The 24,830-nt window shown below is 43.9% G+C and overlaps 1 protein-coding gene across 7 annotated transcripts in view; it reads left to right on the top strand.

Moving 5' to 3' along the window:
* Positions 1-24,830, top strand: part of LOC137431587 (E3 ubiquitin-protein ligase RNF113A) — an 84,857-nt gene that overhangs the window by 31,246 nt on the left and 28,781 nt on the right. For all 7 annotated transcript variants that reach the window (XM_078782107.1, XM_078782104.1, XM_078782106.1 and 4 more), the window contains exons 3-6: positions 5,095-5,199; positions 5,605-5,712; positions 11,144-11,253; positions 13,503-13,609. In XM_078782107.1, the coding sequence (XP_078638233.1) occupies positions 5,095-5,199; positions 5,605-5,712; positions 11,144-11,253; positions 13,503-13,609 (430 nt within the window). The remainder of the gene's footprint in view (positions 1-5,094; positions 5,200-5,604; positions 5,713-11,143; positions 11,254-13,502; positions 13,610-24,830) is intronic.

Below are 24,830 nucleotides of genomic sequence, written 5' to 3'. Positions count from 1 at the left end.
TTGATCTTTTCTACCCCCGCTAATTTCACCCCAGATCCACTTTTTTGAAATACCAACTTCTTTCCTGGAAGTCCTTGCAGTGTCCTTGTGTTTTATACTTCTGCCACCCCCCACACCCTTTCCCATGCCTCCTCCACCCAAGCCCTCTCCCTCCCACAGATCTCCCGATGTCCCTGCTCTCAAATGTTATGTTGTGTTTGTGCTTCCCCTTCTCTCCCCATCTTGTCTACCGCTACCCTTATTGTATGTTTTTTTTTTTTTTGTTTTTTTTGGATCCTGAATCGAGGCTCGTGAAAGAGCTAACATTTACTTCACAAACAAATCAAAGAGACAAACAAAATATATATAAAGAGGGAGCAGAAGACGAGAAGGGGAAGCACACAAACACAACATTTGAGAGCAGGGAGATGTGTGGGAGGGAGAGGGCTTGGGGGGAGGAGGCGTGGGAAGGGGGGGCGGGGGGGGGTGGGAGAAGTATAAAACACAAGGACACCAAGGACTTCCAAGACAGAAGTTGGGATTTCAAAAAAGTGGAATTGGGGTGAAATTAGCGGGGGTAGAAAAGATCAAGGTTTTGGATGGGGGAAGATAAGAGATGGTGGTGAACAGCTGTTTTAAAGACCTGGAGAGTGGAGTGGGATTGAAGAGTGTGAGGGAGTTTGTTCCAGAGGTGGGAGAAAAGAGGAATGAAGGAGTGAAGGTGAGCAGAGAGTCTTGATTTTGGCAGTTTTAACCATAAGAGGGTTGCAGGCAGATCTTGTGCGACCTGTCGGAATATTTGCGGGACAGAGCCCAGAGAGAGCTGGGGGGGCACGGCCAGAGAGGAGTCGGTAGAAGACGGAAAGACCACCAACCTGCCTGCGGTGAGTGAGTGAGAGGCCCTTGGAGTTAGCTTCATCGCGGGAGATTCCAATGATTCTGAATGCTTTGGTTTCAACAGCATGAAGACGAGCTAGGTGTGAGGCAGGAGCACCAGCCCAGAGGGGAGAGCAGTATTCCATTGAGCTGCGGATGAAAGCCTTGTATGTGGTGAGGAGCTCAGGTGTGCCAAGGAAGGACTTCGCACAACGGAGGATGCCCAGTCGGCGACTGGCTTTGGAGGCCAGATTTGAAATGTGGTTTTCCCAGGAAAGATCATGGCAGATAGTGAGACCCAAAAGCTTGAGGGACAGAACTTCTTGGAGAGGATTATTCAGAAAGTGGATGGGAGGGTTGTCCAGTCGGTCTTTTTGGAGAGACATCGTAAGAGTGTGAGATTTGTCAGGATTGAAAGACATGTTCCACTTGTTTGCCCAGTCTGTGATTTTGTCCAGGTCTGCAGAGAGTGAGGAGGCTGCAGACTGCCGATCTGAGGGATGAAGAATGGAGCGACAGAGAGTAGAGTCATCAGCAAAGGGATAGAGAGGATTTTCAAGAAAGTCAGAGAGATCATTGATGAAGACCAGAAATAGCACAGGGCCCAGAACACTGCCTTGGGGAACTCCAGCCTGAACAGGAAGAGGAGATGAGAGAAACCCATTCAGGGCCCCACGTTGACTACGATTAGAGAGGAAGTCCACCAGCCATGCGTGGAGATTTCCATGGATACCAAAAGAGGAGAGTTTGGTGAGCAGAGCGGGGTGCCAGACCGTATCGAAGGCACGTGATATGTCAAGGGGGACAGCTCTAATTTCCTGTTTGGCATTGAGGACCTCCATCCATTGTTGAGAAAGCAGAAGCAGCATGTCCAGAGTAGAGTGACCAGGTCTGAAACCAAATTGATGATCAGAGATCAAGCCATTGGAGAAGAGGGAAGATTTCATATCTGAAGCAATGATGGAATCCATGACTTTGCTGATAATTGGGAGAAGGCTGATTGGTCTGTAGTTGCTGGGATCTGTTTTTGCACCTTTTTTGTGCAAAGCGGTGATGTTGGCAGATTTCCAAGCAGATGGAAGATGACCTTGAACAAAAGAGAGGGTGAAGAGAACAGAGAGAGTGAGTGAAAGAGCGGAAGAACAGGATTTTAGGACCCGTGGGCTGATGCCGTCAGGTCCAGTTGCAGAATCAGAGTCGAGGGCTGACAGAAACTTTTCCACCTTGTCAGGAGGAAAGGACACAGAGTCCAGGAGCAGCTGGGTACGACTGGGTACAGAGAGGGATGGGTTTGGGACACAAGATTTAGAGGCAAACACAGAGTTGAGGCATTCAGCTTTTTCACGTGCGGAGTCAGCCGTGTGGCCATTTGAGGTGAGGGGGGAGATGGAGGGGGAACAAACACCAGAAACAGATTTGACCAGATGCCACCAGGATTTGTAAGAGGGAGACAGATAAGAGAGTTCGGTCCTGAGAACGGAGAGATATTGTTTCCTGGCTCTCCTGAGGGTGGACACACACTTGTTTTGGGCTTTGTGAAGGAAATGAGATTTCCTTCCGTTGGATATGCTTTCCAGGAGACGAAAGCAAGTTGTTTCTGGGCAATAGCCTTACCACAAGATTCCGTGTACCATGGACGGGAGGAAGGGTATTATGACAACTGAAGATGAGATGGGATAAATCTGTGCATGAGAGAGAGCAATTTACTTTGGAAGAATTCGCAGGATGAGTTGATGTCAGAGGCGGTAGAGATGGGAGACCAGTCCAGATGATTGATGGCTGCTTGAAGACCGTGCCAGTTGGCCTGAGTGAAATGCCAGACTCGTCGATGCTGAGGAGGCTCTCTGAGAATGGTCAGAGAGATGTCCACTTTAACAAGCACATGATCAGATGAGCCGATTGGAGCAGAAGAAGAGCAGCGGACATTTTCAGGGAAGTTAGTCATAACCAATTCCAGAAGAGAAGATGCTCCGTTGACTGAGATCCGGGTCGGGAAATTGACAGATTGTGTCAGTCCCAGTGAGTCACAGAAGTCCTTTGCTGAAGAGCCATGGCTGGTGAGAGAGGTACCCACACCCAGCCAACTGGCATGGTGACAATTGAAATCACCACATATGAGGAAGAGAGAGTTGGGATGGGTAGATAGAAGTTGGTCCATATTATCAGACAGCGAGATGTAGATGGAGTCATCACTGTTTGGTGGACGGTACAACACACATATGAACAAAAGGCGGGAGCGAAGGGGAAGCCATAGCCAAAGGTATTCCTGGGGGTGAGGTGGAGAGAGGGCAGTGCAGGGCGAGTGAGGAAGAGAGTTTTTTTTTATAAAGATAGCAACCCCACCTCCAGGACGAGGCTCAGGTCTATCATACCGGAGGAGGGAGTAACCTGGGAGAGATACCAAGGAATCAGAGACATCATGAAGGAGGAAAGTTTCTGTTAAGCAGATCACGTCTGGTTTGTCAGAAGCAACCTGTATGGAGAGATCAGTCAAGTTTGAGCGAAGGCCCCGGATGTTTGAGGTCCATACTGTTAAAGAAGAGTGGGGGGAGTTTAGGAGGGAAGGGGCAAGGGGGGAGATTTGAAAGGGATGGGTGATGGGGAAGATTTGGAGGGGAGGGGCAAGGGGGAAGATTTGAAAGGGATGGGTGATGGGGAATATTTGGAGGGGAGGGGCAAGGGGGAATATTTGAAAGAGATGAGTGATGGGGAAGATTTGGAGGGGAGGGGTGAGATTGGATTTTGAAAAGTGTACGATTGATGGGAAACGCACATTTATTGCAAAATGAGTTTCTTGAGACCTTCGAGTCAAAAATATGTTTTGTATGTGTTTGATTTTTTTGTGTGATAAATGTTAGCTCTTTCACGATCCTCGATCCTGAATACAAAAAAGAAAAAAAATCTGCATGGAAGGATGTGAGAAACTCCACAAATCCAGATGTCCAAAGCTGACACAGACATTGGGCATTGGAAATACAATTTGGAATATCTTGAAAACGAAAGAAACCACTAGTGTACTTAGCAATAGACAATGGCCAGGTCGGCCAAGGAAAACAATTGCAGTTGTTGAGAGAAAATCATCAGAGCTGTGAAGAAAAACCTTAAAACAACTGTCAGTGACATCACCAACAATCTCCAAAGTGCAGGGGTGAAAGTATCCCAATCTGCTGTTCGCAGAAGACTTTGACAGCAGAATTATAAAGGCTACACCGCAAGATGCATACCTCATCAGCACCAAAAATAGAAAGGCCAGATTATAATTTGCCAAGAAGTACAGAGGTGAGATAGTAGAGATGTGGAACAATTTTTTATGGACAGATGAGACCAAGATAAACCTTTACCAAAGATGGAAAGGGGAAAGTGTGCAGAAAGGAAGGAACTGTGGATGATCCAAAGCATACTACATCATCTGTGAAGCATGGTGGAGGTAGTTCCATGGCTTGGGCTTGTATGGCTGCCTCTGGAACTGGCTCACTCATCTTTATTGATGATGTAACTAATGATGGCAGCAGCACAGTTTATTCAGAAGTGTACAGAAACATTTTATATGCCTATGTACAAGAAAATGCCCCCAAACTCATTGCGCGGCACTTCACCATACAGCAAGACGATGGCCCAAAACACATTGCCAACACAACCAAGGAGTTTATCAGGGGAAAAAGGTTGAAGGTTTTAGACTGGTCAAGTCAATCTCCTGATTTAAATCCAATGGGGCATTCATTTCACTTGCTGGAGAGGAGACTAAAGTCAGAAACCCCACAAAACAAACAACAACTGAAAATGGCTGCAGCAAAGACTTGGCAAAGCATTTCAAAGGAAATACCAAGAGTTTGGTGATGTCAATGGGTCACAGGCTCGATGTAGTTATTGCATGCAAGGGATATGCAACCAAATATTAAGTATAATACTACTTTCATTTACTTTAAGTGAATCTGTGCCAAAACTTATGCTTACCTAAAATGGGGAGACCAAACATGAAAAGTGCTATTATTCTACATTTGGTAAAACATATCCATCAAAATACCAATAAATAAAAGCTGGCCTCCTGCACTCTTGCCTCATATTCATCTTTTGACCTCAAATCCAAATTTATTGAGTATATAGCAATAATAACAAATTTGACCACTATTTCAATACTTATGGTGGGCAATGTATCTACCATAATGTTGTTTGTAAAAGGGTAACTTTTAAATTAAAATTTGTCATTTCCTTATCTGCATTCCTGTGTTGTTTGAATAGACAAGACGAGAAGCAAGAGAAGCAAGAGAGAGACGGCATGCCAGTTCCAGTGAGAGCGAGGGTGATGGAGGGTTCACGGTCACGTACAAGTCTACCCGCTCAGCAGTAAGTCGTGTCTAATCTTGAATTGGAAGTTTTATAACCACTCTTTTTATATAACTGTATCACAATCCTGTAATGTAATGTTTGATGTGATGATGTAATGTTTGTAAAAAGGACAAATTACACATAAAATTATGTCACCATATTTCATTTTTTTCTGGCTTTTATTGTAAGCCCAATTTGTACTTTATCACAGGATATATGTTTTATGTAGCAATTATAAGTATAACACGAATATAGATTCAAAGCGGCCATTTTCAGAACTTTTTATGATGCATATGCATATTTCAATAACTTCTTTTGTTTTGTCATGATGCTGGATCACTTTGAAATGCTAATAATCACTTTGAGATAATGCAATGTTGTACATGCAATCTGATCATGCTTATTATTTCGTGTCTATGGCAGAAACCCAGTGGACCAGAAGACATGGGAGCAACAGCAACATATCAATTGGATACGGAGAAAGAAAGAGATGCTCAAGCTATCTTTGAGAGGAGCCAGATTATCCAGGAGGTAGGGGGTGTTTGTGTGCATGTGTGTTTCATGTAGTTTTTCAAAAACTAACTTGTAGTACCAGATTTATCTTGAATAATGCCTACCTACTTTACATTTAGTAACGGGATAGATAGTCCAGCAGGCAGTGTGGATACCCATGTGTTCAGATCTGAAACCTTTCTTTGCACATTTTTTCTTGCCCATGTACTCGTCTGATTGGATCCAGAACCTGACTTAACTGGGGATAAACGAACATATACAATAAGATGTGGAAACATCCTGAGATTAATTGATGATTTATTGGGAAATAATGATGTATAATGATAATTTGATTGGTTTCATGAGGAATTTTATCCAAAAGCGATAGAGTTGAAAAAGAAAAACCAAACACAATTCGGACTCTTTTTAGAATTATAAATTAATATCAATAACAATAAATTTCACACCAGATTGTTTGATATATGTTGGGCTTTTCCATTTCCATGTTGTGCGAATGCATTTTTTGGACAAGCATGACTTCTATGATACATGTGCATGTGAAATAATCAGTACATTGAGAGTAACCAGACACAGCACAGAATAAATGGGTTAAAACAACGAGTCAGATGTTTACCAACACAAGGAGCTACGGTTGCAGGTTAAAACAATTGTTTTTTAAGGTCACAAAACGACACAAAATGGAATTTATTAAATACAATAAAAACGGTAAATACATTGCTCATGAGTCATGACACATGTAAATAAGCGAATTTTAAAACATTTTCAGTGCTTATTCGGAGACACAGTATAATCATGTGGGAAATGCATTATTGCAGACGGTTTCTGTATTTAAATAACAGCTTTTTTATGTTGAAGGCTCCAGCCACAGGCTAGATAGTCTTCATCGAGGCCAGGCCTTAAATAAAACAAGCGTTACGCCTAGGTCCCCCGTCGGGGACGTGATGTGAGTTGACAAAGTGGAAGACGCAGACAACATGCTATGATATGATATTTCGCTCACAAGGTTCAGACATACATGGAGGCGGCCATCTTGGATTTTGACGTGGCGACCCAATTTTCAATAGCGTTCGTCCTTGTGCCTAGATACAGCCACACACCCAATTAGAAGTTGGTACTTCGCTTATTTTTCGAGATATTTCGTTCACATGGTTCAGACATATATATGGTGGCGGCCATCTTGGATTTTGACGTGGCGACCCAATTTTCAATAGCGTTCTTCCTTATGCCGAGGTACACCCACACACCACATTAGACGTTGGTACTTCGCTTATCTTTCAAGATATTCATCTCACAAGGTTCAGACATACATGGCGGCGGCCATCTTGGATTTTGACGTGGCGACCCACTTTTCAATAGCGGTCGTCCTGATGCCAAGATACACCGACACACCAAATTAGACGTTGGTACTTCGCTTATTTTTCGAGATATTCATCTCACAAGGTTCAGACATACATGGCGGCGTCCATCTTGGATTTTGACGTGGAGACCCAATTTTAAACAGCGTTCTTTCTTGTGCCTAGATACACCCACGTCCCACACACCAGATTAGAAGTTGGTACTTCGCTTATTTTTCAAGATATTTCGCTCACAAGGTTCAGACATATATATGGTGGTGGCCATCTTGGATTTTGACGTGGCGCCCCAATTTTCAATAGCGTTCTTCCTTATGCCGGGATACACCCACACACCAAATTAGACGTTGGTACTTCACTTATTTTTCAAGATATTCATCTCGCAAGGTTCAGACATACATGGCGGCGGCCATCTTGGATTTTGACGTGGCGACCCAATTTTAAACAGCGTTCTTCCTTGTGCCTCGATACACCCACATGCCAGATTAGAAGTTGGTACTTCGCTTCTTTTTCGAGATATTTCACTCACAAGTTTCAGACATATATATGGTGACGGCCATCTTGGATTTTGACGTGGCGACCCAATGTTCAATAGCGTTCTTCCTTATGCCGAGATACACCCACACACCAAATTAGAAGTTGGTACTTTGCTTATTTTTCAAGATATTCATCTCACAAGGTTCAGACATACATGGCGGCGGCCATCTTGGATTTTGACGTGGCGACCCAATTTTCAATAGCGTTCTTCCTATGCCTAGATACACCCACACACCAGATTAGAAGTTGGTACTTCGCTTATTTTTCAAGATATTAATCTCACAAGGTTCAGACATACATGGCATCAGACATACATGGCGGTGGCCATCTTGGATTTTGACGTGGGTTGCACCCACACACCAAATTCGAAAGCGGTCCTTCGCTTACGCACGCACGCAAACACGCACACCCGCATGCACGCACGGACACACGGACGGAGGGGAAAGCCATAGTCCCCCTTTCGCTACGCTGTGCGACGGGGGACAATAACTGCATACTATTCAGTTGTAAGCATAATAGATGTTCTGAGTAATGTACAAGGTAAAGTGTAAATGGTAGAATGTGTGATGAGCATGATGAATGAATCCTTGCTGTAGTGTGTATGTGTGTGTGTGTGTGTGTGTGTGTGTGTGTGTGTGTGTGTGTGTGTGTGTGTGTGTGTGTGTGTGTGTGTGTGTGTGTGTGTGTGTGTGTGTGTGTGTGTTTGTGTGTGTGCGCGCGCGCGTGCGCGCGTGCGAGTGTGTCGCACTATTTCTACAGTTCTGGGCTAATTACATCCCCACTTGATACAGAGGATCAGCATGACCCAAATTAGTGCATCGGGGTGTTTTTTATCTTTTCCGGTGGTCTTAGAGGGGAGAGGGAGATATATGTTTATCTGGAACGCAAATCGTTCAGGAACCTCTCCTGAATAAACTGCCAGAATCCTCTCAAAAACAGTGGTTTTTGAGAGGAGAGGGAGATATCTGGAACGCACATTATCTATGTAAATGTGTATCACGTAGAACTGCCTCCATGTAGGAGAGGGTATTACATGTCCCCCACCCTTTACAGTTCAGTTTTCCTGTCTCCACGTTTTCCAGTGCAGTGAGGTGTTTTGAATTATGCAGTGAGAGGTATTTTGGAGAGGCATTCTGAATTACACATTTGAATAAGGACAATAACATAACCCCCCTGGCCGCTGCCATAGGTTGCATTGTGACCTATGGCAGCGGCCTTAATGATGAGGTTGCATTGCTGGGTTGACTGCCTGGGCACAGCTGAGGATGTGGATCTGCTGATGTAAACCTACAGCTGAGGTTGTGAACCCACTGTTTTTGAGAGGATTTGGGGAGTTTATTCAGGAAAGGTTACTGAATGATTGCATGCTTCCTGTGGGGTAGAGGGAGCTAGATAGGGGTAGAGAGGGGCTGTCAGGATGACCTAGCCCCTGGGCCTAGAGGTATGCACACTCATCCCTGAGTTGTCTATCCTGAGCTTGAATCTTGGCCCAGCTACGAACTGTCAGCTGGGTGTCTCTCAGGCAGGGTGATTTTTGAATGCGTGTGCCATCCCTCAGATGCACGATAAACTGAGCAGCTCATCTGCCAGTATTAGTTGGTGGATGTTAAATATCGCAAAGAGTTGATGAGCTATCACCGGAACCCTGGCCAAATTCCTGCCCTCACCATCAGAGGGTATTGTTGCATCAGCAGCATAACCACACCCTCAGCCAATGATGCTACTTTCAGCCTGATGCTGCATATGGAGGAAGGAGGAGAAGAGGCCATAAAAACAGAGATCGAGAGAGACAGAGAGATCACAGAGATCACGTCTGTGATGTGCGAGCAACACACCTTGTGTGTGTGCATCGTTGCTGGAGATTCCAAAAATGTTGAGGCCTTGAGATTCTACAGATACCTTGTCCTTTCGATTTTATGGACTAACTCATTAAATGGTTTATAGGTGCTGCATACAACAACAACACAACAGGCATTTTAAGGCCATTTTCCCAGCTAGAGCTGCATAAGACATATATTTTGCAAAGTCCCAGTGTGAACGTAAGAGGCGCCCATACCCTACTTGTAGGCAATGATGATTTAATGGCTGCAGGATAGATGCATGAATCACCCAGCTCCCAACATTAGTATCCCATCTGCGGTTCACATAAGTAAAGGAGATCTGGAGAGTTTGCCAGGACAATTACATATTTAACTAGAACGGGCACTCGGTAGAGCGCATACCTTCGCCGCAGCTACTGTTCTGTACTTGGCATGGGAGTGTAGGGAACAGAACAACAAAAATACGATTTTGACCTTTTCGTGACCTTGACCTTGACCTTTGACCCGATTGCTCCCAAAATCTAATCAAATGTGTCCCGTATAATAACCAATCATCCCACCAAATTTCATGCAATTCGGTTGAATACTTTTTGAGTTATGCGAATAACATACACACACACACACAGACATACAAATAAATACACAGCGATCAAAACATAACCTTCCGCTTTTGCGAAGGTAACTAGAACGGCACTCAGTAGAGAGCGTACCTCCACCTGGTTGGCCATATCATTCAATGGTGAAGAATCACTTTAAAATGTTAACTAGCTGGATCCGGATCCGCATCTTCACCAAAATTGAATCGATTCCTCCTTGTCACAAACACAACCTGTCCAACAAGTTTCGTCCAAAGTCATCGATAACTTTTTTGGAGATATCCCTCTATGTATCGTTTTTGGCCCCATCTCCCAATGGTGAAGAATCACTTTAAAAATTCTACTAGCTGAATCCGAATCCAGATCTTCACCAAAATCTAATCATTTCGTCCATGTCGCATACGTAACCTCTCTGTCAAATTTCGTCCGAATCCGTCCACAACTTTTTGAGATATTTTGTTCACAAACAAACAAACAGACAGACAGACGAACTGACAGACAGGGGTGAAACCATAACCTCCATCCACCTTTGGTGGCGGAGGTAAAAAGCATAAACTCTTTCGTTTTTGTGTAGGCTGATGAAACGGATAAATAAAAATTACAGCTGGCCATCAAGGACAAACACTGAGGGATATTACCAAAGCTATGCTCCTCCAAGACAATGCACCTGGACACAATGGTCGTGTTGTGTAGATGACCATTCATAACTCTGACCTCTAGGAATCGTGTCACTATCATACAGTCTGGATCTAGTCCCCAGTGGTCATCTGTGTCGACAAATCATACCTGCTGCACTGCCAATTCGCTGTTGACGAGGTACTGACTGGAGCAATTGAGGTATGCTGGAACACATAATCTGAAAACTTCCATTTAACAGCATAAACAGCTTGAAGACCTGAGAAATTGCAGCATGTCCATTAAACGCAATGGACAGTGTATTGAAAATATTTTTTTTCATAAATATTTGTCTTGGGCTTTTGTGAATGTTGTATTTTTAGTTCATCTTTGGTTTAATGTTAAAATTCTTGATTGTTTTTTGGTGTGTTTAAATATTTGTGAAATGAAGTTCTCAATGACATTTGGACATTTGATTGAAATGATGTTCTTAAACAATTTCTTTTACTTCAATGATTATGCCTTTCAGAACCTAAAAGGGAAGGAAATTGACCACGTTTATCGGGGCATAAACAACTACACAAAGTTTGTAAAACCAAAAGAAACCGCAATGGGAAATGCTTCTTCTGGTATGGTCAGGTGAGCAATTTGTATTGTTTTAATATCGAAAGTAAATTATACTTTAATGCTCATAATTTCTACACTTGTTATATGATCATTACGTTTAATTTGCTGACCATAAGAGCATACACACCACTATGATAAACAACAATGACACGAGCCGGTGCAGGAGAGAGAGAGAGAGAGAGAGAGAGGGAGAGGGAGAGAGGGAGAGAGGGAGAGAGAGAGAGAGAGAGAGAGAGAGAGAGGGAGGGAGGGAGGGAGGGAGAGAGAGAGAGAGGGAGAGGGAGGAAAAAAAAACAAAAAACACCCAGACAGAGAAACAGACAGACCTCGGAATAGAAGAAGGTCCCTAGTACAGCACAAAAAATGCAAAAAATAATCAGCAAAGAGTACCTACACAGAATAAGACTAATACTGAAGTCACCCCTCTCAACAATTAACAAAATCAAAGCTATAAACCAACTTGCAGTACCGGTATTCCAGTATAGCTGTGCAATTATAAACTGGCCACAATCGGAGATCAACAACAAGACACCAAAACAAAGAAACTTCTAACTATTCATAAACTATTCCACAAAAACCAATGCATACAGAGGTTTTACTTGCCGAGACGAGAAGGAGGAGGGGGTTTAATGAAGCTAATGCCATCGGTCACTTGGTTTGGCCATATTGGGTTAAAGGGGAAAAAATTGTACATCTTTTTCTCTGAAACCAACAAAACAACAACAGGCCATTTTCCCTGCTAGAGCGGGGTTTAGCCTTGCGTTCCCCATGACAATCTTCTCCATTTTGCCCTATTTTCTGCATCTCCCCTTGTTAACCCCCTTGCCCGCATTTCTTCTTCCACCACCTTTAGCTAAGTCTTTCTCGGTCTTCCCCGTCCTCTACTTCCTTCTACATTCATTTCCATCACTCCTCTCAACCAGTCACTTTCATACTTCCTCAACACATGACCAAACCATCTCAAACTGTTTCTCTTCACAGCATCCATCACAGGCTCTATTCCCATCATCTTTTGCAATTCATCATTTGTCTTCCTCTCTCTCAACGATACTCCACACATCCACCGAACCATTCGCATTTCCACCCTTTCCACACTTTCTCTGAAACCGCTCAACGAAAAAAATTGAAACTTGGCATATGTCATAAACTCCCCCATGGTATATATAGGGTGATAATGATGACATCGTCAGTGAAGTGGTATTCCAGCCATAATTGGATGAATCAAAATCCTTATCCGAAAAATGTGAAACCTCATATCTGATCTACGACCCGATGTGAGTAAGAAGAACAAGAACCACCTTTCGAGGCCATTTTTCCCCACAGAGCAGGGGTTGGCCTTTTTCGGGCACCGTGGTCCCCTTTTTGAAGCAATGTTTTATGGCCGAATGCCCTTCCTGCCACCAACCCTGTTAGTCGCCTCTTGCACAGGGAATTACCAGTGAACTGGTACTCAATTTACCGACCTCAGAAGGATGACAGGCTGAGACAACCCCCTGGCGTTAATTCAGCGATCAACCGGGATTTTCATGTATTGTTATGCATTATGTTTGCATTATGCATCATGCATGCATTATGTTTTCATGTATTGTTATGCATTATGTTTGCCACTCTGTCAAAGCGCCTTTGGGCTTCTGGAAAAGCGCTATACAAAATAAATGAATTATTATTATTATTATTATTTGAACCCAGGATCCTAGGATCACAAGCCGGCACCCCAGCCGCTAAGCCAACACCAGACCCGATGTGAGTGAAGAATTAAATTTCTGACATCATCGGACACGTGGTCTGGTGGGCATATTGGATTGAAAATATAACTGTAAAAAAATCTTCTTCTCCAGAACCGCTTAACAGATTAATGTGATGCTTCATACAGATTATTATGAGCCATGGGGAATGTAGTAGTTAATTATTTTTTTTCATATCCACCTTCATTAATGCAATTTAGCCTTAATGAGCACAAAAGTGGTTGTTAAATATCCCAATAATCAATCAATAATTATTAATCAATAAAGCTACTGATAATGGTAATGTATGTGACATAATAGGGTGCATGGATGATACGGGTATATGGGCCATAATGTTAGCGTGTTCAGTTAACGATGGTGTTTTTGGTCAGAATGAGCACACAAGGTGAGACAATGTGCTCTACGAGTGCCGTTCTACTTTGGAATGTTTTATGTCCATTTAATACTTGCTGCAAAATTAATTACATTTTTAAAGTGACAAGGAATTGAAAAAATAATGAGTTGTTCCAATACCAGGAAAGGCCCAATTCGAGCTCCGGAACATCTTCGTGCAACGGTACGCTGGGACTACCAGCCAGACCTATGCAAGGATTACAAGGAGACTGGATTTTGTGGATTTGGTGGTAAGGTATTCACTCAACCATTTTTTAAAAAAGATTTGTTTTGTGTATAATTAGTGAACATAGGGGCAATACCCCTGGTGCTCACCTGGTGGAATAAAGCAGTATAATATACTGAATAAAGGTGTTTTAAACCAATTTCAATGCTTTCTAGAATTTCAATGCTTTCTAGAAGGAAAATATAAAAGAACGAAAGTAAAAAAAATGTGTGTTTGTTTCTTGGGCACTTAGTAGTGGGGTGCCCAGCATTGCCAATTTTTCATTTTCATTTCAAGTTGATGCAAAAGTTTACTTTTTGGTATCATCTTGAAGGTTGCGGTCTGAATAACATTTTTGGTCTGAGTGGACAACGATCAGCCCCCATTGGGGCACTTGGAGGCATAGGGAGTGCCTGACCCCACCGTGAGAGGAATGTGAAAAGTTCAAACTGTTCTAACTTTTGAACGGATGATCCCATCTGAACATATTTGATATCGGCAGCTTCGTGATGAAGAGTAGCAACTTCATTTCTACGTATTTTGCTTCTGGAGGCCACCATGTTGACGGTATCGGTGTAAATCCATTAAAAAACATGTTATTTTGAGAGAATTTTCAGCAATACTGAGGCAAAATGTTTATTTATCATTAAACATGTTACATGGTTTAATAAGTGTTGGGATGAGTTCTGACATTTGCCATGAACATGAACTAAACAATATATATATATATGAACTAAACTATTTATGAACTAAACTATTTATAAACCACTGCAAAAATTACACACTATTTGTTGGCTTGGGAACAGTTCTGAGTCATATAGTTAGCACATTTGCACTTGCACAAACGTGTGCATTTCAAGTTAGCCTTCTTGCACTTGCACGACGAACAGGTTTTTGTGCAAGTACATTTTACCTCGAGATCGAAGACATCCTTGGCAAGGGGCAGCGTCGTCCAAATGGGAACCAGCTTGCTGTCTTTCTCCATACATCCATGATTGCTGGGGTTTTGGACAGGCGCCAATGGCTCGTGAGCTGTAGTCCAGATGCTCGCTTGGAAAACACTCCTTTTGAGATGTTGGTCCAATGCATCACTCATAGCGGTGCATTCTTTCCACGTCCCTCGTCTTATGGCAGTACACCCTCATTCAAACGAGGTCAACGTTGCTGTCATCGGTGGTAGATTCGTTGGCGTGCAGCCTGCAGACAAATTGCATCACCACTTCTTTCAGCTTTGGTGATATATGAAACGGGGTGCTAGCGACAGTCGCAAATTCTTCCATGAGGGATGGAACTTTGTCCTTCGTCTTGAAGCAGTATCGCTTACCCTTGAATTTGAAAGAAGATGTGCTGTCTGATCCAGTGAACGCATGGAAGAGGGCCATGGCTTGACACGTTGTCACTCCTAATCTTGAGGTGATGGTGTTGAGGGAGATCATTTTGGTTGCTTCTCCTGCTTTCAATGAGAGACCACCTTTAGAGGCTATTTTCCCCGTAGAGCAGGGGTTGGCCTTTTTCGGGCACCGTGGTCCCCTTTTTGAAGCAATGTTTTATGGCCGGATGCCCTTCCTGCCACCAACCCTGTTAGTCACCTCTTGCGACACACAGGAAATTACCATTGAACTGGTACTCAATTTTCCGACCTCGGAAGGATGACAGGCTGAGTCAACCCCCCTGGCGTTAATTCAGCGATCAACCGGGATTCGAACCCAGGATCCTAGGATCCCAAGCTGGCACCCTAACCGCTAAGCCAACACCAGGCTTAGCGGGTAATGAAAGCTTTCAATGCTTTCAATGAAATCCAAATTTCTGCCGCTGGGTTCACAGCAATGATGTGGTGGAAATTACTTTAAAAGTATTACGACAACGTCTGTGTCCCCAGTATGAACCATCGCAAGTGAGGAATATTGGAGGGCGTGAAGGAGATGTACCAGGACACGAGTGTCTGCCTCCTCGTGATTGCATGGTCCCATAGGAGGACCGGGATTCGAACTTCCCTTCGATTCGATTCGAATTTGAACTTTCCCCTGCAGTGAGGACTTGATCACCTGAAGTTATATAGACACATTTGTCATCTTGGAACTGTACTTGCATAAATTTTGTTGACTGGAATGAGAACAGTTCCTTCTTGTTTTCTGCATTTACCAAAAAATTATGCCATTTTCCCGGTACTTTGGCATGACCAGACACGCATTGTCGTGTACCCGTTCCTCGTTTCCCCCTTGTGGCCCCTTTGATTGTCATTGTGCGATACGGATCCCAGACAATATCCACTCTCGCTGCTCTTTTCAAGTCATGCTGGATCCTTGGGCAGAAAACCTTGGTGACATATTCATCGAATGACTTGCCTTGGACGGTTGTACCAGGAAGAGCGTGGATCAGTGCTCCACCATCGATAACGATGACCCCATAAACATCCGGTGCCACCAGCTCCTCATATACTGTTGGGTCGGTAGTTGCACTGGCTTCCATATTGCATGGCAATAGATCTGACTTGCTACATGAGTTGAGAGATCCTTCAGAAGACAGTGCAGGTGGAGATGATGAAGATTTGTGGTAGAAAAATTCCTCCAGATTTCCACCTCGGATCTCAAGCACAACAAATGCTTGTCCATACAACTCTGCATGTTGTTTTGAAGTGCTGTATTTTCCTCTTAAGTGCTGTCTTCGTTTGAGTTTTCTGCTCATGGAACAGCACCAAGTTGTTTTTATTGATCGGTGCTGTCAGAAGTACGTTATTCAAGCCAAACATATCTTTCCTAAAATTGTCATATTGCTCTTGTCCCCTAGATTCTAGAATACGGACAGAGGCAGCAGCGGACTCGTTGATACACACTTTGTTGTCTAACGTGACCAGATCCGCACTGTTCTCCTCAAAGGGATTCCCTCTGCTTAGCAGGATATCCAACAGGTCTGTGACTTGGCACCGAAAACGGTGCTGAGATGCACATCTTTCCTCGTGATGAGGGATCTCTTCATCATCATCAGCATCGTCATTTGCGTCAGTAAATTGTTCACAACACGGCTAATCTCTGGACCAGTCACAATCCAGCGTTCTAACTTGGCAGGGAGCTTTGTGAGACCAATCACACCACCAACTTCTTTTATTCTTTTGTTGGCCTGCTCATGTGCATGCTCAATTGGTATGGATGAGAACCGACGATTGTTTCTAATTAACATCCAGTGCCCCACTTCAAACTCCCCCTGGATGATAGCCGGAAGAGCTTCTAGGTCTCTGATAAGGACAGGAACCCACCGAGCATAATTCTGGTGATCTAGGGCAAATAATAGGGGTATATGCTTCTGGAGAGTAGTGACCATGAGTTTGAACTTGCGCTCCCGATGTGACCGCATGAACATGAATATGAATTGTTGGTACTTGTGAATGAGTAGCCAGAATTGCACTGTTGGTTTCTCCCTGTAAGCTACCAAGACCCAATCCTCAAACGTCATCTCGATTCCACAGTCCTCATAGGCTCGTTTCAGAAGGCTGTTGAGAACCACAATGGTAACTTGATTCTCATTGGATCGGATTATTTAAAAAAAGATTTGGCTGCTGCCTCTGTCTTAGTAATGCTGGCTTTTGCCAGGGTTTCTTGCCATCCAGACCCATGTAAGAGATCTCCCATAGTGGCCCACAAAGCCATTTCGATGTGGAGCCCTCCCAGCATCACCAGAAACTTGTCTTCTCCAAAGATGTCAGGGAAGGTCCATTGCATTTTCTTCGCGATGTCGTAAAGTGGTTGGTCCGCCACCAATACTGGAGGTTGTTGTGGGTTGAGGTACTCAGTTGAGGTTCCATTCCATGTCGAATCATTCCTGGTGTAGCTGCATTCTCATGGAATCGTGGTAGTAGGGCTTCAATGACACCAGTTGTCGTGTGTGTGTGCCCTGCAGTGAACACCGCAGGGCGACACGGATGACCAAACGAGCTTTAACTCCAAGGCGTTCAATCCAATGATGATGGTATTCTTTACACGCGAGGGAAAGGAGGATGACGAACTTACCTGGATGGCTTCCACCCGACGTCTTCCACCCGACGTCTTCGAACCTGATGATTATTAATTCAAACCCGACACGGAATTCAAATTGCAACAAATAAACAGGTTTAATCTATCTATAATTCCAGTAATCTCTGTGTGTGTGTGTGTCTGTGTGTGTGTGTGTGTGTGTGTGTGTGTGTGTGTGTGTGTGTGTGTGTGTGTGTGTGTTTGTCTGTGACCGCTGTTTCTCGACAACTACCGGTCCGATATACTTGAAACTTGCCAGGTATATTGCTGGGGACCCGAGGATGTGCCTTTTCAAGGTTTGAAATTAATCGGAGAAGTAGTTACCGAGCTATGGCGATTTAGCCGTTCGCCGTTCGCTTTGGCTTTGCGAATGGACCAAACCATTTCATGTAAATAGAGGGGGGGGGGGGGGGTTCTGTGGTCGTTGCGAATGGACCAAACCATTTCATGTAAATAGAGGGGGGGGGTTCTGTGGTCGTTACTGCCACGTGGTTTCAAAGTTTTTTGTTGTTGTTGTTTGCACGCATGTTTTTTTGCACGCACGTACGGGCACGTCCTAGTGAAAATAAATGTCAGCAAACAAGGTAATGCATGATAAGACTAATATCCTAAATGGAACGTCCCCACACAGACCCGTATACACACACAAAGGAAAATATAAAAGAACGAAAGTAAAAAATGTGTGTTTGTTTCATGGGCACTTTATTCCGAGCAGCTCTTGAACCTCGTCAGGAATCGTCCAGGCCCCGAATGCACAATCCGGACGCGGCACCAGCCCTGGCGGATAAAATGCCTCCGTGCGCCCTTGTTCATTCAGCTGCGCTCCTCCTCTGATCATCCAGACTTTCAATGTCCCCGGTGCAAGAGAGCTACAAAATGTCCACGTGCTCATCAATGAATCCCTCTCGTGTAGGAGCACTATTAACTCCGACTGTTCGCCGTGAAATCCCGAAGCAGAGCGAGATACGAAATCGCGACCGCTCACCACCAAAGACAGAAGATCAGAGGAATTCAAGAGGATAAAATGTCAGGGAGAGCGTTCTTTTATACTCGAGGCTAACTCCGAGGGCCTTTCACTCACTCACTGCAGGCAGGTTGGTGGTCTTTCTGTCTTCTACCGACTCCTCTCCGGCCTTGCTCCCCCAGCTCTCTCTGTGCTCTGTCCCCCAAATATTCCTACAGGTCGCACAAGATCTGCCAGCAACCCTCTTATGGTTAAACTGCCAAAATCTAGGCTCTCTGCTCACCTTCACTCTTTCATTCTCCTTTTCTCCCGCCTCTGGAACAAACTCCCCCACTCCCTTCAATCCCACTCCTCCCTCCAGGTCTTTCAAACAGCTGTTCACCACCATCTCTTATCTTCCCCCATCCAAAACCTTGATCTTTTCTATCCCCGCTAATTCACCCCAGATCCACCTTTTTGAAATTCCAACTTCTTTCCTGGAAGTCCTTGCAGTGTCCATATGTTTTATACCTCTCCCACCTCCCCCCAAGCCCTCTCCCTCCCACAGATCTCTCAATGTCCCTGCTCTCAAATGTTGTGTTTGTTCCTTCCCCCTCTCTCCCCAGCTTGTCTACTGCTCCCCTTATTTTGTGTTTTATGTGTCGGTTTGACTTTTTGTGTGATTAATGTTATCTCTTACACAAGCCTCGATGTTGTATACAAAAAAAAAGAAAAAAAAAAGGCTTGACGTCATCCGTGCCTGCTCCACCAATCCAATAGCAGTCCTTGCAATCGCAGTCATTCCCATCTTAGCTGTCCTTCCTCCAATCAATCCCAGACCAATCACTCTTCTTCGGGGTGTGGCCTTACGGCCCTGCCTGCTTAATGTGGTGATGTCGCGGCTGGCAGTGCCAGCAGTATTGTTCAATGTCTTGTTCCTGTCGCTTTTATTTAGTGTTATAAATGCGCGATTGCCTGGCTTTGTGTGTTATGTCTGCTGCTGGTGTCATAAGAAACATAGGAAAAATAACAGAGGCCATTACATACAGGGGATTCATTACCCATAATCCCTAACTAATTAACATATCACCACCCTTCATGATGGGAACGAGGATACGCGCTTACACGACATACGGTCTACTGGATCCATACTTATGTACATGGGGGTTCTTCTTCTTCATGACAGTCGGAGCATACTACCTATGCAATTCTACCTGGACTAAGGTATTGCCTACCCCCCACAAACGTAACAATACGAACGTAATCATAAGACTTTAAACAAGCAAACAAAAAAATTACCTATTTTTGGGGGTAATCCCCCACCCCCCACTCCACCCCACCCCAAACCGTATATATCCTCAGACCCCAATTTTTATAATTATTTGAACAAACATTGGTAAATCATGGGTAGTTAAGGTTGTGGTGAAGTATCATTGAAATAGTGTATGTAGTTTCAGAGAAAAGAGCAAATACATACCTTGGGGGGCACACCCCCGCCCTCCCCCCACCCTGTACACCTCCTCAGGGCCCGTTTTTTTTTTCTTTTTTTTTTTCTTTTTTTTTTCTTCCATGCAAAGGAAACGGATTGCCGAAAAAGCTTTTAACTCCAAGGCGTTCAGTTCAATGGCGGAGTTAATACGCACGGGGGGGGGGGAGGGGGGGGGAGGCTGATGAGCTTACCTTCCCGATCCCACCGGCAGTCCTCAAACCTGCAAAACTCAGATGACACAGGATTTAAAATGTACAAATAAATGCCGGCTTTATTAAGAAATGCTGGTAACCAAATGAAACACGATAACACTAAATTCCAAAATTGAGGGACCCTCCACACAGACTTGTATGAAAATGAATGCGTCCGTGTGCACTTAGCTCTGAGCGTCTCCGAAATCTCGTCAGGGATCGTCCGAGGCCTTGGCAGGAAACGCACGTTCGTTGGCGTGCAGCGCGTGGGCGGGAAGCCAGGCCTCGCTGTGCGTCTCGCTCACTCCTGGCTCAGTGTGCGATGCGAACGAGCAGGCGTGCAGCTCGCTCCTCCAGCTGTGCTAGTCCTCACGATCAACAGCTAGATGTTGGAACACGGCCATTCACAATGAACCCTCCTTGCGCAGGAGAGCAAAGCGTGACCGTTCGCCAACAGTTCCAAAACGAGAGGGCGAGAGGACGTCAATGCTGAGAGAGCCAAAATGCGATCGTTCAGAACAACAAAGTCCAAAACGAGAAGGCGCAAGAGGAGACGTTGGTGCACGCCTGTCCACCACCAGACCCAAAACTGAGAAGGAAAAATGTCCGCCACTCCAACTATTTTGTGTCCGCGGTTCTGACGTCATCTCACCACGTCTCCGTCTCTGTTTCTATCAGTGAGTTCCATCTTACCTGTGCATGTGCCAATCAAATCCCCCGCCCAATCACGGCTCTTTGGGCTGTCTCCACGGAGCTGCCTGTCCTGTGCGCTTACCAAGTCGGTGTTATCCACGACAATGCTTCATGCCTGGCCTCCGGTAGGTTTTTAATTAGTGTGTTTAAATGCGCGAATCTGGCAAGGTGTCTAGTGCGGTGTCATTAGGAACAAAGGAATAAATTACAGACGCAATCACAAACAGGGAATAAATTACCCATAATCCCTCGCTAATTACCAAGCCCCACCCCTCTCATGGGGACAAAGACACACTTACACAACACAGTCTACCAGATCCCTACTTATTACATGGAGTTTGTTCTTCTTCACGACAGTCGGAGCACGCTATACAATCTACCTGGACTAATTATCACTACCCCCCACAAACGTAACAATATATTTAATGGGTGTTCTTTATTATTTAGTGCTTTTGAAGATGCCAGGGCTGGTGTGGCAGTAATTTTGCATCCCAGGCTTCAGAAGTTATTGTTAGAGATTTGTTAAGGTTTCTTTATATCTGTTGACTTTGTTCGTAGTTCGAAAAAAAATCATTGTCATTAATGTGTATTGTCCTAGTTATAGCTCTAAGTCGTCTAAGAGATCGCTGTTTCTTCGTAAGTGATATGAGTGCATCTACACCGTTGACTTTACGAAGTTCATAGGCATGGGGGTAGATTACAACTGTACCCTCATACCTCTACATGAGAGGAACACTCCTGAGCCTCATACATGTAGTGCAAGGGCCTAAGCAAAAATTATAGATATGTACAGACTGGTAGTTGTATGGCACCTGCCGCATCCTGGTACTCATCGGTGCACATGGGTTTGTATTTCACAAGACCAGTAAACCATGGACTTCCGAGATGGATTGTCTGTCAATCAGGGGCTGTTCAATCTGGTCAAAAAATAAAATAAAGATCATCTGGGTTTCTGACCACCACGTGCTTGTCATGGTTTCTTCTCTACCTCTTTTTATTTTATTTTTATAATACAGAATCGAGGCTCGTGAAGGAGCTTGCATTTATCACACAAAAATTCAAACAGATACACAAAATATATAATAAGGGGAGCGGTAGACAAGATGGGGAGAGAAGGGGAAGCACACAAACACAACATTTGAGAGCAGGGACATCGGGAGATCTGTGGGAGGGAGACGGCTTGGGGGGAGGAGGCGTGGGAAAGGGGGGTGGGGGGATTGGGAGAAGTATAAAACACAAGGACACTGCAAGGACCTCCAGGAAAGAAGTCGGCATTTCAAAAAAGTAGATCTGGGGTGAAATTAGCAGGGGTAGATCCCTCGCTTTCTTCTTGTGAAGCACAAACTGAACTTTGAACACTATGCTTTTGCAAGATGTGCATTTTAAAGTGGCCCTTAAGACTCATGCGGAATAAATTAAGAATGGAGAAACATTCTCATTCAAGTATTCGGCAATGGTGGGACTGCAGGAAGTCCCAGATTCACATGTTTTGTCAACAGTTTTGCTTGTACACCACTCGTAATTTGGCTCCATTGATGTCCAGTTTGAAAGCTCATGTGCTTGGCTGTCCAAAGGACGTCAGAGCATCTGTTGGGAATGAACATCAATGGCAACTTGCTGAGACATTTAGAGAACGTGCTGTTGGGGCACTTATCCTTCTACGGATGTGTACTTCAGCTGGATACACCCAATAAGGATTTCTTTCAGAAATATCAACATAACTCTGAACTCTGAACTATATACATACACACACACACACACACACACACACACACACACACACACACACACACACACACACACACACACACACACACAGTCACGTGAAAAAGTAAGTACACCCCATGTAAAGTTTTGACTTTTTCAACATACAGCTATTTGATCTTCATTTCAACAATATTGATAGATAAAGGTGATATAATATAACAAATATCATGAAACATTTACATTTTGTAGTCCATTGTATAATTTAAATAAACATAAATGCAAATTTCGCATGTGGAAAAAGTAAGTACACCCCTACATTTATTTATCACTACTTCAAATACCTAAAATTAGAATCAGGTGCACCAGCTCAGATGCAAATGATTAGAACATCGTCAGAGAGGATCTTGGAGGAACCTGTCTTATTTAAACCTCAGACATTTAGTTTGGTTTGCTCTTTGTTGTTGAAGTGTGCAGCGTCACCATGCCTAGATCAAAAGAGCTCTCTGAGGCCTTCAGAAAGAAGGTTACAGATGCCTACGAGTCTGTGAAGGGATTTAAAAAGATCTCCAAACAATTTGAAATCAATCATTCGACTGTCCGGAAGATCATCTACAAGTGGAGCAGATTCCAAACAACTGTCAACTTGTTCAGGCCAGGCCACCCCAGCAAGTTCAGCCTGAGAGCAGACCGCAAGATGCTGAAAGAAGTCTCGAAGAACCTCAGAATGTCATCACGGGACCTACAGGTAGCTCTTGCCACTGTTGATGTCAAAGTGCACGAGTCTACCATTAGAAAAAGGTTGCACAAACTTGATCTACATGGGAGGTATGCCAGGAGGAAACCTTTGCTGTCCAGAAAGAACATCAGGGAAAGACTAAAGTTTGCCAATGGACACCTAGGCAAAGACCAGCACTTCTGGAGCAATGTGCTCTGGACAGATGAGTCAAAGGTAGAGATGTTTGGCAAAAACCAAAGACAGCATTTGACCACAAGAACCTGATACCAACTGAAAAGCATGGTGGTGGAAATATTATGGTTTGGGGCAGCTTTGCTGCATCAGGGCCTGGGCAGCTCACCATCATAGAATCCACTATGAATTCTTCATTGTACCAGAGGGTGCTTGAGGATAATGTGAGGCCATCTGTCAGAAAGTTGAAGCTCAACCGAAGGTGGACCTTGCAACATGACAATGACCCTAAACATACCAGTAAATCCACCAAGGAATGGCTGAAAAGAAAGAAATAGAGGGTTCTGGAATGGCCAAGTCAAAGCCTGGATCTAAATCCCATCGAGATGTTGTGGGGGGATTTGAAATGAGCTGTGCATGCAAGAAACCCCTCAAACATCCACAGCTGAAAGAATTCTGCATGGAGGAGTGGGCAAAAATTTCTCCCTGTCGATGTCAGACACTGGTAGACAGTTATTTTAAAATGCCTACTTGAGGTTGTTTCTGCCAAAGGGGGCAATACCACCTATTAGAGCCAAGGGTGTACTTACTTTTTCCACATGCGAAATTTGCATTTATGTTTATTTAAATTATACAATGGACTACAAAATACAAATGTTTCATGATATTTGTTATATTATATCACCTTTATCTCTCAATATTGTTGAAATGAAGATCAAATAGCTGTATGTTGAAATATGTTGAAAAAGTCAAAACTTTACATGGGGTGTACTTACTTTTTCGCTTATATATACACAAAGAATTAAGTTAAGCACCCCTACACAAAGAATTAAGTTAAGCACCCCCTAATATATATTCTTTGTGTATATGTATACATTGGCATATATTCTAAGGTATGTGAGATCATACCTTGTGAGATCATTGGAACGTGCATTACATCGGGAATGGAACAACCTGCCACAGCAACGCATACGACGGCTTACAGGGTCTATGAGACGTAGGGTTGAGTCAGTGATCCGATCACGTGGGTTCTACACACGTTATTGACGCAAAGATCGCTAGAGGTCTTCTCAGAACAATGACTGTACGTTAGAAAACATAAACGTCATCCACACTGTCCGTGATGGACCTATAGCTCCATACTTAAATTGAGGTGAAAATATGCCTAAAATTCCCAATAAATTTCACCTTAAATTATTCAGAATAAAATATTGAAAACGGCATGATTGTTATGTTTTTATGTGACCATAATATCACTTCTCCAGAAAATATAGCAATATCATGGGTATATTACACTGTTTTTACGACA

Source organism: Myxine glutinosa, chromosome 7, assembly GCF_964187855.1.
Source record: "Myxine glutinosa chromosome 7, kmMyxGlut1.1, whole genome shotgun sequence".
Classification (NCBI taxonomy): Eukaryota; Metazoa; Chordata; class Myxini; order Myxiniformes; family Myxinidae; genus Myxine; species Myxine glutinosa.
This window is presented reverse-complemented; position numbering and strand designations above follow the sequence as displayed.